The sequence below is a fragment of the Akebia trifoliata genome, chromosome 3 (assembly GCF_017979445.1).
Source record: "Akebia trifoliata isolate Shusen 1 chromosome 3, ASM1797944v1, whole genome shotgun sequence".
Classification (NCBI taxonomy): Eukaryota; Viridiplantae; Streptophyta; class Magnoliopsida; order Ranunculales; family Lardizabalaceae; genus Akebia; species Akebia trifoliata.
Genome location: NC_141377.1, coordinates 8,385,268 through 8,400,973, shown reverse-complemented (window position 1 = coordinate 8,400,973; position 15,706 = coordinate 8,385,268). Strand labels below are relative to the sequence as shown.

The 15,706-nt window shown below is 35.1% G+C and overlaps 1 protein-coding gene across 1 annotated transcript; it reads left to right on the top strand.

Annotated features, from left to right (window-relative positions):
- The first annotated feature begins 8,264 nt into the window (after positions 1-8,264).
- LOC147405878 (UDP-glycosyltransferase 83A1-like) lies at positions 8,265-10,811 on the top strand. The gene is made up of 2 exons (XM_086432740.1): positions 8,265-8,778; positions 9,714-10,811. Exons 1-2 carry the CDS (start codon positions 8,292-8,294, stop codon positions 10,598-10,600), a joined length of 1,374 nt encoding a protein of 457 aa, XP_086288866.1. The 5' UTR covers positions 8,265-8,291; the 3' UTR covers positions 10,601-10,811.
- The last annotated feature ends 4,895 nt before the right edge of the window (positions 10,812-15,706 follow it).

Here is a 15,706-nt window from a genome sequence, read left to right as displayed (position 1 = left end):
GTGAATAGTGACATAAATGAGATAATCAACACAACTGAGTCAACTCAGCTAATATGTTGAGTCAGAATAATGTGACCGAGGTCAAACGGGTCAGCGGGTCAAGTCGGTATGTGGCCTAACCCATGGGTCGAGTCCGACCCTATACCTCAAGTGAATGATTTTTTAAAAGAAACAAACAAATCATATGGTCAATCAGATTTGACCAAAGTCTAAAATAAAACTTCATCTTCTCCAAAATACCTTACTGTAACTTTTAAGAAGAAGATGAAGTTGACTCCATAAGAAGTCATTGTGGGTTCAACATTCAGCCATCAAGATGGAAATCCATGGACGATGTCATCTCCGACTTCAATGGAGTGCAAAACCGAAAATCCCCTTGGATTTACAAAATAAAAAATAAAATCAAAAAGGGGGTTTCTTAGAACCTTTTAATGGCAAACTACAATCGATCTTTTATGTTAAAAAACTGAACCAAATAATTAAGTGCAAGAGATACAACCAAGCTCTGATACCAATTTGTTGGATAGGATCTTCTCTCTAACACTTAATCAAAATGATTTGAAATCTGAATGGGTTTAAGTCGCGTACCTTTTGCGAAGCTTGAACAACAAATCAGCAAGAATGAAATCCAATATCAGGCTCTGGTGTTCTTCAAGTTAAGATAATGGTGCTTTACCCTTTAATTTTGTATGACGAAATGGATGGGATTCTCTTGCGATCATACACATTAAGTGACGGCCACCACTTCCCTCTTTAATGAGTTTTTCTTTCCAATTCCAACCCATCACCAAAATTAGAAGAAACTCTAGGAAGAAAAGAATTCTGATTTATTTAGGAAACCACAAGATCCCCAATCGATGGAAATTTCTTAGATTGCAAAAATTATTTCCAACTTGGTCCCCAATGTTCTTAGCCAATAGCAATTCAATCCCTTTCAAAATCAGTATTTAATTGGACCATAAAAGGATATTTTAATTCAAAGAAAATCCAAAATAAGCAAGTAATTTTGATTAAAATTCTAATAGAAACAACATCCAAAAAATCAGCCTAAAGAGATTTCGGATTGGAGTGTTAAAGCTCCTATTCAATCAGAAATCCACGTGATTCATAAGAATATGGAACTTGCTATAATTCCTGACAGCGTTAATGGCAAGGAAGATGACAAGGACGATAAGATGGCAAGTGAGTCAGGAAAGGAATATAATATTGAGGAAGGTGGTATTGTCGTTTGTGATAGTCCAGCTATAGAAACTTCTCCTTTGATGCAGAACCAATTAGTTGAAGTTTATAATTTGAATAATTCAGGTAGAAAAAGGAAAGTTCTCTAACCAGGGCGTTGGAATATCCTTCTCCAGCTATTGTGCTTCACAAGGAAAGTTCAGATTTAGTGGAAATATCCACTAGTGCAGATCTTTCATGGTCTGAGAAGGGTACAGATCATGTAACCCAGGAGATTAAGAATCAATTCTCAATTCTAGCAAATAGCTCTGATGGAAATCATGATTCAGACTTGGACAACTATCAGTCAGATTCCACAGAGAGAAGCTCCATTGCGGATTTTGCCAGGAAATCAAATCAAGTTAACAATAAGAAAAAGAAAAAAGGATCGAATGGGAAGTCGAAAAAGGTTAACAAGAAGACTAAATCGAAGCAGATTTCAGCAATCAGGACACGTTCGAAGGGTGTGCCTACTGTGGAAGGCACGATTTCTGAAAAGTGATTATGAACGCTGGATGTTAGAACATCAAGGGTATGAATCACATCAGCAAGAGGAGAGCAGTGAAGGACCTTCTATGTTCAGAAAATCTTGATTTGTTAGTCTTAAATGAGACTAAAGTAGAGCAATTTAGATCAGTGGGATTCCGTAGAAGCATTCAAAAGAGATGGAGTTATATAGATAATTATGAATCAGATGATTCAGGGAGAATTTGGGTAAGTTGGAATCCAATTAAATTTAGAGTGGATAAAATATTAGAGACGGGTCAATTTATTCATTGTAAAGTGCATCACCTTAACGATAATGCAATATTTTTGTTTACATGTATTTATACAGCAAATTTCCACTCGAAGAGGGTAGAACTTTGGAGATCGTTGACAGAATTGGCAGCCAGCATTGAGATTCCTTGGGTGGTCATGGGTGATTTTAATACGATCCGATTCAGAAACGAAAAGGTAGGAGGAAATCTGGCTCCTCGTAGGAATTTGGAGAGTTTAATGATTTTATTAATACTTGTGGGTTACAAGACATGAATATGACAGATCATTGTCTGTCTTGGAGCAATAAGGCGACAGACACTAGGTGTATAATGAGTAGACTAGACAGAGCTTTAGTAAATGTTTAATGGGTTCAAAAATGGCCTAATGTGCGTTTGAATTATATGCATCCAGGTATCTCCGATCATGCTCCTATTAAATTCAACTTGGTAGATCAAATTAGAATGAGTAAGAGCAGCTTTAAATTTTTTACGTCGTGGATTGGTCAAGATGGGTTTCAAGATATTGTGATGGAGGCTTGGGAAACAGTATTGATTGGAATCTTTCTTTTATTTTAGCTTCGAAGGATTAAGATGGCCATTAAAAGTTGGAATAGTCAGAAGTATGGGAATGTTACAAGTAGGAAAGAAGTGGCTGAAACAAAGCTTAAAAATATTCAGCAACAAATTCAAGTTCATCCTCTTAATTCTGAGCTGGCTAATCAAGTGAGGACAGTGAGTAATGAGCTGATTAAAGAGATTACGGCAGAGGAGTCGATGATTAGGCAAAAATCTCGGGTTCAGTGGTTGAAAGAATGGGATACGAATACCAAGTTTTTCTATGCTTCGATGGCCCCTAACGTTGCTAGAAACGGGATTTACGAGATTCTTGATAACTCGGGGCATCCTATCAGAGGTGAAGAGAATATTGGGGACTTTGCTATTAATTACTTCCAAGAGGTATTCTCATCTTCTTCTATTACTCCTTGTCCTTATATTCCTTTTAAAAACAGACTGTCTTTGGAACAATCTAATAGCTTGTCTAGACCGGTGACTAGAGAGGAAATTCGATCTGTTGTCTTCCAATCCCCTCTTAATAAGGTTCCTGGGCCTGATGGGTTTTGTACGAAATTCTTTATTTCTTTTTGGGATATTGTGGAAGAGGATTTTGTTCGGGCTATTTTAAACTTCTTTTCTCGTGGGAAATTACTTAAGGAACTGAATTCTACTCTTTTAGTCCTTATTCCTAAAGATAAAGAGGCGAACCGGTTGGATAGATTCAGACATATCTCTCTTTGTAATTTTGTTTACAAAGTGATTACGAAAATTTTGGCTAATCATTTATCGCAAATTTTACCTTCTATCATTAGCTTAAACCAATCGACGTTCATTAAAGAGAGAAATATTTCGGATAACATTTTGCTAGCCCATGAACTTTTTCGAAACTCCCATCTTACTTCGAGTTCTCCTTTTTTTTCTGTCAAAGTAAATTTGAAGAAAGCCTATGATAAGGTCAGATGGGATTTCATTTTTAATATTCTCAATCAAATGGGGTGTGACCAGACTTGGATTTCTTGGATTAGGGAATATATTACAACTCCTAGATTTTCTATTGTTCTTAATGGATCCTCGTATGGCTATTTTCCTAGTAACTGTGGGTTAAGACAAGGAGATCCTATCTCGCCTTATATTTTTACGATTGTTACGGAAGCCTTCTCGTGCATTCTTGAAAATAGAATTGAGAATAATCTTATTTCTGTCCCTACCAATAGTAATCTTCCACAAATATATCATCTTATGTTTGCAGATGATATTGTTTTGTTTTCTAAAGATAATGTTCACTCTACAAGCAACACCAAAAATCTTCTTGATGACTTTTTCAATATTTCTGGCCTCCTAACTAACGTTGAGAAGAGTAATTTATTTTTTAGTCAATCGTGTTCAAACAAAGATCTTATCATTCAAACATTGTCATTCAAAGAAGGTAACCTCCCAATTCGGTATTTAGGTCTCCCCTTGTTTTCTACTCAATTGACGTTATCGATGTGCTACCCTTTGATTGAAAAAATTCAAAAACGAATTGAGGGATGGAAATCTAGATTTTTATCCTTTACTGGTAGACTTGAGCTTATCAAATCGGTTCTTTCTTCTTTTCAAATCTACTGGTCGTCTTGTTTCTCTCTTCCTAAAGGGGTCATTATTAAGATTGAATCCTTGTTGAAAAATTTCCTTTGGAGTGGGACGGTGTCTAGTAAATCCTTTCATGTTGTTAGTTGGTCCAAAGTTTGTCGACCTTTTAAAGAAGGGGGTCTTGGATTAAGAAGAATTAAATATTGGAATACCATTGGTCTTATGAAGCTGTTCTGGAAAATAATTAAAAACAAGAGTCTTTGGAGTGCATGGATGAGAAGAAGATATGTTGCTAAGGGTACTATTTGGAGATGTAATCCTCCAAACAATGCATCTTGGGCTTGGAGAGGCATTATGAAAGTTCGTGATCTCACTAAGAATCGCATTCGGTTCTTAGTGGGTGATGGTTCGACGATGTCATTTTGGAATTACCCTTGGTTGGCAGGGGGCGTTAGTGGATCAATTTGGTAGAAAGGCTATTCATCGTATGAATAGAAATTTATATGCAATGGTCTCTGATTTAGTTGAAGCGCATCATCCTCTGTGGCCAAATGAAAAAGATAAAATTGTGTAGACAGAGAATGCGAATGGGAAGTTTACTCTTAAATCAGCATGAAATGTGATTCGAAATCAGGATACAGAGGTTATGTGGTACAAACTATTTGGAATAAGCTGAGAATTCCACATCATTCGTTCATAGCTTGGCTTGCGATGAATCGTAGGCTGCTTACAGTTGAAAACTTAAGGAAGAGAAGGTTAGTGCTCGCTTCTAGATGTGTGCTGTGCCGGAATGATGGGGAAGAGAATGAACACTTGTTTTTTAAGTGTAGACATAGCATGGACTATTGGAAGAATGTATTGAACTAGGCTAAGATTGAGAGAGATTCAGTCGGTACTTTAGAAGAGGAAATTGAGTATATTGGTAGTCAATCCATTTCAATTATTCTTAGTCTGATGCTATGTGCTACTGTGTATCATATATGACGTGAACATAATCGACGTATCTTTAATGAAACAGAGCTGAGTGGGCAGTAGCTAAGTCAGATGATCATGGCAGATGTATGTGGTAGAGTAGACGGCTTGAAGACAACAAATAATGAGGTGCTGAATCTGATTCAGGTTTGGGGCTGCAATGGAACTCTTAAAAATAAGGATAGCTCTGTTGTTCGTTGGCTTGTTCCTCCAATGGGGATTATCAAGTTAAATAATGATGGGTCTTTATCAGAAATAGGGGCTGGAATCGGATTTATTGCAAGAAATAATAATGGAGAATTGGTCACTGTTGGTATGAGGAGATTGAATCATACAGAAATTGTACCGATTGAAATGGAAGCGATTCTTCAAGGAATTCAACATCTTAAAATGAAAGGAGTTTCGGATATAATTGTGTCTTCAGATTCGTTAGTGACTGTTAAATGTATTAAAAATGAGTGGACTACGCCTTGGAAGTTAACTAGCCTTGTTAGAGACATTAGAAGGGAGATGCGGGGATTTAATTCAGCTATACTAGAGTTTAGTTGGCGTGAATCAAATAAAGCAACTGATTGGCTTGCTAGTAAAGGAGCTCGAAATACACAATTTTTTATTTTTTATTTTTTTAATGTTCCCATGGATTTGTATCACATCCTCATGGAGGACCTCAATGTCTGTTTTTTCGGTGTTAGTAACTTTTAATAAATCAGGGTGGGGCCCTTTATAGCCTCAACTTACCGATCAAAAAAAAAAAGGATGTCAACAACCTTGTTAGTTTTCCTAAAAACATGCAAAATCCTGACTTCATGAAAGTTTCCCAAGAGCCCTCTTGATTAACAAAACAAGGTGAAGCACGCCCCCAGGGGCATTCTATTTATCTTTCAAGACATTGAAAGCTAGGTTCGAGTCAAATTGGACCTAAATTCTAGAGTAACCTCCCGAGTGAGCAAGCCAAAGACGATGAATGATATCTTGTAACTCATGGCGGATAAAAGATTTCAGGTCCTCAACTCAAGGGGTGGAGCCAGGATTTTCTTCCAGGGGGGGCAAACTGTAGTAGTCAACTCAATTGATAATATTGGTAATAGCCTTATCAAAATTTTCAATAAGAATAACAAAAGGAAGTGAAAATATATATATAATATATTATATATATATATATTAGCCAACCCTAATCAAGTTTAAGGCATTAACACTTATTTTTTAAGGTTGGGCAAGCTAAGTTAGTGAGCTAACCCGTCCAATTGTGAGTCCTAAGAACATGGTGAAAAATAATATTTCATATTATCTTAGAGTCTATGTTCACCAAGAGGTGAATTATTCCAAAATTTTCAACATTCTAACGAATTGTAATAAGTGATGATCATTGGATCATTGTGATGATTGGTGGTGATTATTGGACTTGAGTTGAGACTTAGGATAAGGGCTTTTGGGTTCGGCTTTGGATCTAATGGGCTTAGGTGTTAGGTTGAGATTGATTGGGTTAGGGTATGTATAGGATTGGGTTGGGTTTACTTTGGTTAGAGTTGGGTTTGAGAGGTAAGGTTATGATGGTGAGAGAATGAGAAAGATTTTTAGCCTATGTGCCAAGCAAAAGGGACTCTAGGTTATGTACTTGAAAAATAGACAAGTTTTTTTAAGGTTTAGGCCTTGGAGCTCATTCTAATTTTAATTATTTTTGGGCACTTTGCACAGAGGGCCAATTCAAATTTGGGTATCTACAATCATTATGGTTATTGTTACTGTATACCATGATATACTTTTGTGCATATGCAATGGAGATAAAGGTTTGGCCTGGGAATACAATTATAGTATTCATAAGGTTGGCTTGGGTTAGATGCATCTAGACCATGGAACTGTCTTGGCTTCCCATTACAATTAGAGTTCTTTCCAAATTGGTGATGGTGATGAATGGGAAGGACAAAGCTATAAAGGAATGTGGAGGCCGTCTTCTACCCCAAGAGATTATGAAGTTCCCATCGATTTGATCACCTAAAGGTCAAAGGAATTGCCTCTATATGTATTGAATCTGTTTTGCATTGTTTATTGAAGTACAGGTATTTTTCTTTGAACCCATTATTGGCAATACTTATCATCTTCCTTGGGTTGTTTTCAACCTTGATGGAAATTTTGTTTTTGCCAGCTTTATTTTAATAAAAAGGTTGCTATTATTATAGATGGATGTATCTTATATATGTCTTTAACTACGTGAACATTACGGACAAAGTACAAATTAGAAATAATTGGGCCTTTGGTTTCACCACCAAACAACTAGAAGCAAATTAAAAACCCTTCTTGTTAGGATGGTTTGGGCAATATATTAAAACTTGATTCGACTAGGATGTGCATTGAGTAGAGTCAACTTGATGAATCATGAGCCAATTTAGGAAATCAATAAAAGATGTGTTAAAGCCTGTAAGTATATTTAAAAGTAATTTTATCATTTATTAGGATAATTTGTTCTGAAAAATAAAACATATGGAACGGGATATGTTTCCTCACGTAAAAGGTTGGATGTTCACACACAATTCCGAACATATATGTCACCGGGGGTTAGTTGAGATGGTAAGAAACAACTGGGTGTGCTCCCCAAGCCGTGACTTCAAATCTCTATATGCCCCCTCCATCAAAAGTTGACTATTAAATGACTTCATGTGACAGGTGGGATGGTGTGCGCAACCCAAGAATTAATCCTTTTGGGTCAGGCAAAAGCCCAATGGAACAAATGCTCGCGCTACTACAGGAATCATCACCTCGTTACAAAAATAAATAAATAAATCCCGATCAAATAAATGCAATTAAATCAACAATACTTGGGATATATAAAAGACATATCCCCAATACACAAAGGGACCTCTAAGTTAAGATAAACCCAACAGTTTGATTTTGCCTTTACACGATCAGGATTGTGTGAATACATGAGCTTCAGTGTGTTTTCAAGTTTTACCCATTCGACTTGGCCACATTGCCAATTTGACTCAGTGAGTTGGTTCAAACAAGTTTTAAAGCCGAGTCACCTTGGAACTGATTACATCGAGTCAAATCAAGTAATTTTCAAGTAGACTCAGTGATTTTTAGATCGCATCTTGTGACACTATTTTATGCAATAATTGCATAGATACTGTTGCAAGTTGCAAACGCCAAATATATAAGAATTGGTTGTGGTTGTGGCTGTGGCTGTGGTTGTGGATGGACGAGTTATAGAAACAAGAAAACATGGGCAAACCACACGCTCTGGTTATATCATATCCAGCTCAAGGCCATGTAATACCCCTCCTGGAGTTATCACACCGCTTAGCCGAACATGGGTTCAAGATCACCTTCGTTAACACAGAGTTCAATCACACACGTGTCATCTCCTCCTTAGGTGGGGAGGAGAACTACATCAAACAGAATCAGATCCATCTAATCTCAATCCCTGATGGAATGGGACCTGAAGAAGACCGAAATCAACTGGGGAACTTATCTGATTCTATCTTGAGATACATGCCACGTTATCTCGAGGAATTGATAGAAAAGATGAATGAATCCGACGATGATAAGATCACGTGCATCATTGTTGATGAAATCATGGGTTGGGCGGTAAAAGTTGCCAAGAAGATGGGAATCCGTTGTGCAGCCTTCTGGCCTGCTGCGGCAGCGTCAAGAGTCTTGAACCTACACATTCCAAAGCTGATTGAAGAGGGAATAATTGATACAAATGGTAAGAATTATTGCAATTTTTAGAGCTTCTAGTAACACACCAACTTTTACTTATAACACATGAATCTATATATATACAGGCATTTAATTTCAAATTACTTTTTTTTTTTTCTTTTTTCTTTTTTCTTTTTTCTTTTTGTCTATTTTTGTGACGGGATGTCCGGACCGTATGCCGGCCAATTATTATTGGTTGATGAAAAATATCTTGAAAAATATGAAAATATAACTTGCAAAGTAAGATATATCCGTATCCGACCTAGATCCGACTCTAATTAAGGGTCATCAACCCATATCCGACCCATGTTTTAATTTGGATATACTTAAAGGAACCAAATCTGCTAAATTAATATTCAGATCACTTGAATTTTGGATAAAATTCATCTTATTTTAAGTCTTAATATGCCCAATTAGTAGTATGAAGTGAGCCAATTGACCTCTTAAAGTAGCATATCTCACCCTAATACCCGCGTACATGCAATACCCTATAAATCACACATATTAGGTAAGTCGGGATAAATCCCTATTAGTAGCCAACTAAGGGACTTGAACTCAAGACCTCTGTCTTTTGGAGGGAAACCCTGACCACTACTTCTAACACTAGTTGGTTCAAAACGGATTGATTTGTCTTAAGTAAAAATTGGTGTGCCAATAGAATCTATCTTCTTTTTTCCAACTATACATAATGACATGGGTACTTCACATAGGACATGTATATCAAATCAAATCTAGATTTAAAGGATCAAATCATTAAATCTAGATTTATGATTTTGTCTTGTACCATGTCTATTTAAATATAAAATAGATTCCAACAACATGCCAAGAATTTAAATTTAAATTAGTCATTTTCAAAGATTTTATAAAAGAATGATGTCATACTCCTTGATTAAGTCCAATAGCAATAGGACATAAGTGATTCATCAAATTTACATCATGCAGGTACTCCCATAAATCACCAAATGATCCACCTATCACCTACCATGCCTCCCATGAACACGGCCCATTTTGTATGGAGTTGCATTGGTGACCCAATGGTACAGCAAACCATGTTTCGATACATATTCGCATACACTGAAGCAGTTAGAGATGTTGATTGGGTTCTATGCAACTCATTCTACGATATTGAACAACCAGCTTTCCAATTGTATCCCAACTTCCTCCCAATCGGCCCATTACTTGCAAGTAGCCACCCATACCGAATTCATGGAAATTTTTGGCCCGAAGACTCAACATGCCTACACTGGCTTGATAAACAAGCTCCTTGTTCTGTCATCTATGTAGCTTTCGGAAGCTTCACTGTCTTTAATCAGCGCCAATTCCATGAGTTGGCACTGGGGCTCGAGCTTACTTGTCAACCTTTCTTGTGGGTCGTGCGGCCGGATCTCACTGATGGTCCGACCGCAACATACCCAAATTGTTTTCAAGAAAGAGTAGGTTCACGTGGACAAATGGTGGGATGGGCCCCACAACAACAGGTACTGAGCCATCCTTCCATTGCTTGTTTTTTGACTCATTGTGGTTGGAATTCAACTATGGAAGGATTAAGCATGGGAGTTCCATTCCTTTGTTGGCCTTACTTTGCAGACCAATTCCATATCCAAAATTTCATTTCTGATGTTTGGAAGGTTGGATTAAAGTTGAACCCAAAAGAGAATGGAATTATCCCAAAGGAAGAAATTAATAAAAATGTTAAAGATTTGCTTGGTGATGAGAAGATAAGAGGAAGAGCTTTAGAGATAAAGGAAATGGCAAGAAAGAGTGTTAGTAAAGATGGGTCTTCTACCAAGAATTTCAACATGTTTATTGAAGTTATGAAGGGAAAATGAAAGTGATATGGATTTGAACCAATATTAAGGGGATGCTGATGACAAAAATTAGACAAACAATCTGATGGAGCAACAAAATTTGTATTCTTAAAATAAAATAGATACTTGGGAGAAAATTTGGCAAAACTCTTTGAATATTTGGTATTTCTTTTCAAATGCAAGTGTGATGTATGTTCTATTATCTATATATAATGATGATGTCTAATCAATTAAAAAGCATGAAAAATGATTGCATCTAATATAGGGTAAAACAATGAAAGAAAAAGAAAATTTGGAATCCATAAGAAAAGAGAGCTCTCAAAGAGAAATTTTATTAAATTGAAGATGGCTCTACATTGTAGTTGCAGTCTATTTATGGAAGAAAAAAAAATTATTCCTAGTAACACAAAAATAACAAAAATTAGAAAGAAAAAAAAAATGCTAACAATAGAAGAAAAAACTAACTAACTAAGCTTAGAAATAGGTAGTAGTAAACCCTACAAGTATGGTGAAACTGCCAGTGCATGATTCTGACTTCTATAAGTAAAGTTATAATCAAAACAGAAATTTTCCTAAATTGGCAAATTTGCTGAAAAATGGTCTTAATGAAGGAATTTGACCAAAAAAGGAAAATTTGAAAGCATCAATCTTGAAGATCTTGACGTTTCTGTTCAAGAATGGGTCTCCTTGCATGATTCTAACTCTAGAACCATTCAAGTTTGTAGGTCCATGATTTCCACTAGTGGATTCAAGCCTTCTTAAGAGAAGAAATTCAAAAGATGAAAAAAAAACATAAAATAATTCATCTCCATTAGGACTATGAGAGATAGAGTGTTTAGAAAATAATAATTTTTATTGATAATGGTGTTAAGATACAAACCCACTAAAAGTCCAACTTAAGTTGGACTTTGGGTCAACCCCATTCCATCCATTCACATATGTCTCCAATAAATAGTTAAAAAAGCTTAATCATGATGTTTCTTGATTGCCCAACATTCAGTTCCATAAAGTATAGCTGGTCTTAATGTTGTCTAATAATAAAAAATTCCCTTATTTTGATTGGTATACACAGTACTTCAGAAGTGCACCTCTACTTTAACCATCCAAATTTGATTCAGTGGGTAACATCTTCTTCAATCTTTCCATTCTCACTTTTAATATATTTAAGATCACGGAAATTGTTGTTCCAAAGTATATTTAGATCATCAATTTTTTACTTTTGTTAGATGTCACACATTCAAATCTTTAACATAACTTTCATAAACTATGGTTCCCAATAAGATCGGAATCTATTACATATTTCAAGAATATTATTCATGTAAATTATATTGAGTTAGGATATTTACCTTGTGCCATAATAAAATGTTGATTCAATAATCGTTGGCAGTGTGCCTTTGCAATCCACGTGTTTGTCGAAGTGTTCAAATCCCAATCAAATTAATCATTTACATTCTAGACTCACCTTGTCCATGTTCTCTATATGGAACGGCTAAGATTCTAGTAATTGATGGGTGTCACTATTTTAAAACTCTCTACCTTATGTGCGTTTTCCACATTACCAATATGGGGTTGTCAATCCTCTTTTATAGATGGAGGTTGAGGACTTAGAGTTCTTCTTTTAGTAAGATTCCTCTCCATCAAAGTTTCCTATTAACCTTAAAAGAATACTATATAATTCCAACGATATTGAGATTCTTTCAATATTTATATTTATTATCTTTATAAAATCTTTAATGCAATTAAAATACCAAACGTGAGGTCAATGGGCCATACGATTTATTCTAACATTCTCCCACTTGGTCCATTAGACTGATTGTGCTAAAGTGAATTTTCAAAATATTTTGAAAAAACTCAATTTAGGATTCTATAAATAAAATATTTTATACGTGATTACGAATTTTAAAAATTGTCAATATTTCCAATATTACAATTAGATTGTATAATGTCATATTTCGATTAAATATTAATGTAAGTCATGACGGTTGTATGTCATCTATACCACATTTCCTTTCATATACCACGTCATCAATACATTTTCTTATATAATTTTTAATTTTGCTTATGTCATTTTTCTTGTCAAGATATTTTTTGCATTACTTAAATTCAAATAAAATATACATAATATAAATAGAAAAAGAAATAAACATAAATAAATTTTATTTAGTATTAATGTTAATGTCAATTACATAACCACTTTAACATAATTTATTCCAAATACATAAAAGATTTTTTCAAAATACCCATCTTGATAACATGTTATTTGTAAGCTTTTGATAATAGTCCATTTGTCAATGGATTAGCAATCACTTGAGTGGTACGACTGTTCTCTAGTGACATTAATTATTTCTAGACTCATGTGTTTTGCACCGTTTGAGTGCTTTCCATTCTTAGAGAAAAACACAGTTATAGAATTATCATAATATATCTTTAACGACTTAACTATAGAGTCGATAACTCAAAGTCTTGGGATAAAATTTCACAATCATAGAACATGCACTACGTCACAAATAAGAAAAAACGACTAAAAAAGGTGGAAAAAACGACGGACGAAAGCAGTTGTTTATATACGACGGGTTTTGTTAGTTGTTTAACCATTAATGACGTCTATAATTGTCGATTATTAACAACTAACTTAATCCGTCATTAAATAACTAAGCGAGTTACTATTGCCGCACCTATTTTTACTAATGCTATACCAAATAGCGTGGCATTAAAAAAAATTATGCTGGCAGTATTATTTATATCGATTAAAATTCAGATTCAAAACCTTAACAACAGCCGATTCGAATGATCTTCTTAAAAAAAAAACCCTAGAATTCAAATCTCAGACTCGATTCGATTTCTTCTCTCACGATTCTAGGTTTTTTGATTTTCGATCTCCTCTCACAGTATCCTCTTTCGCGATTTAGCGTTTCGGATTTACAATCGTTTCTCTCTCGATCCTAACAGAGAGTCTTCAGCAATCCAAAGTGATTACGAAATCAGGCAAAGTTCGACACCATCTTCTCTGGCACAAGCTTTCCAGGTAGTTCTCTCTCTCCATGTTGTTGTATTTGTAACCCTAAGAAGAGGAAGAGATGATGGGGCTGGTTGGGATTCCACTGTATATGGAATTTTTTTCAAGTAAATCTGATCTAATAAGATCTGTTTCAAGTCGAGACGACTGACATTAAGAATAATTTTAGAAGTATTAAACAATTTAATAATTTCAGAAACCCGATTAGTTTTGATTCTCAAGAGGGATCTATCTCTGCGATTGTTGATTTGTTGGTATTTTGTGTTTCTTCTACTCCTTTCCCTGTGTTTTGGCTTGTTTTGTTGAAGGCTTCTCTATGTTATTTGTCAATAACAGCTGGTCCTCTTTATGAAGGTTCACCTCAATTAATTGTGATTTGGATTTATAATTTTATAAGAAGTTCAGAATTTGTATGTAAATGGCATGACAAAGTTTTAATTTATTTTATAAGAAATAAGGATGCAAATGAGGATGCAAATGAAGATGAGATTAATTTTGATAAAGATGGTAGTGATCATTTGACCAATGAAGTATCACGTAATGAGGATGCAAATGAAGATGAGATTAATTTTGATCGGTTAATAAATCTTAACTTGCACTCATGAGTGTAATCTTTTTATATTTAGAAGAATACAAACCTTGATTGTGTTATATAGACATGTGGTTACTTGTAATTTAATATATGGTGATTAATTATTGTAATTTAACTTGATATTTGATCATGTAATATGAGAACAACACCTAGTAGGCACTAGGTTGATTTTTGTGGTCAGTTTGTAGCAATGTTAGAAATCTCGGTGAGTTAGCTTCATAACTAGGTATAGTTTAGTTATTTTGTTTATTGATTGAGAATTAAGGCCCAAATCTGTGTATAAACCCATGTCTATTGGTATTGCAAGTGTGTTCATACCTACTCCAATGAACAATATTCAGATCCAACCAAAACTTAACCAATCTCACATGCTAGAGGACAGCACAGCTAGTTACCAAATTAATTTAATCATGTACAGGGGCAGAAGCAAGGAATTTGGTTCATACTGTAGGCAGTCCACCAGCCATGCATATTGGCTGATTTGGTAATGTCCATGACACCACGAATTTTTTTTGTCATCTTTGTGTCTCCCTTTGTGTCACCCCAGCCCGACTCATTTGCCAATGGGGCTCAAATACAGGAAAAACTGTAAGTCAGCCTGCTGTGGATTTCTATTTGGATTTAACATCACCCCAGCCATAAAATCTAGAGGGGAAAGGGCTTGTAGACAATCTAAATGATATATATTATATAGTCTTGAGATACACAACTTTTCTTCTCAATAATTCTGAGAAACAAGTGACAGGTCTGATGTCAGGATGAGCCCAAAATTAAAAGAAGTAAAAGGATATCCTTCTACTTCTTAAAATAACATTTAATGCTTTTACCATTAGTTGAGCCCAAAATTGCTGAGCCTACTTGTTTATTACAAGAATCTCGATTCCCTTACATTCTCAATGCTCAAACGGACAAAGATATTCTTCACAGCTTTGTTTACATATTTTATCTTGTAGTATGTGCTCACAACTATAGCTGTTTTGATGGAAATGAAGCATCCTTTTCAGTTATAATTTTAAAGCATGATCTGAGTCTTATACCATATAGTAAAATGGTGTAGCCTCTGATTGTCCTTCTAATAAGTAGTTATGCTATAAATCTGGAGTCTTAAATTTGTTGTTCATGGGATGTTCCTTTGATTTAACTTGAAAATAACTGTTGCTAAATAGTTATTGTTAGAAAAGGTACCCACCATCGTAATGGTAAAACAGTGAATGGTGGTCAAGGTTCACATCTATTGCCCCTTTGTTTTTGCCGATTTAAAGCTTGCTAGCAAAGAGTGTTTGTGTTCATCTCTAATGTTCTCATTTTGAATGCTATTGTTTTAAAAGTTGTACTTATTATTTATTCATTAAGTTAATTAATAATGTTTGGTTGGAGCCAAAAAAGAAAAAAAATTACTGTTCTGTTGACTGTCATACAACATAATAGTCTGAACATCACATCATTTAATTATGCCTTGAAGTTCAATTAGTTGTTTTTCCCTTAGATTAGCAGTTGGTTCCACCATTGTTGTTGAAGT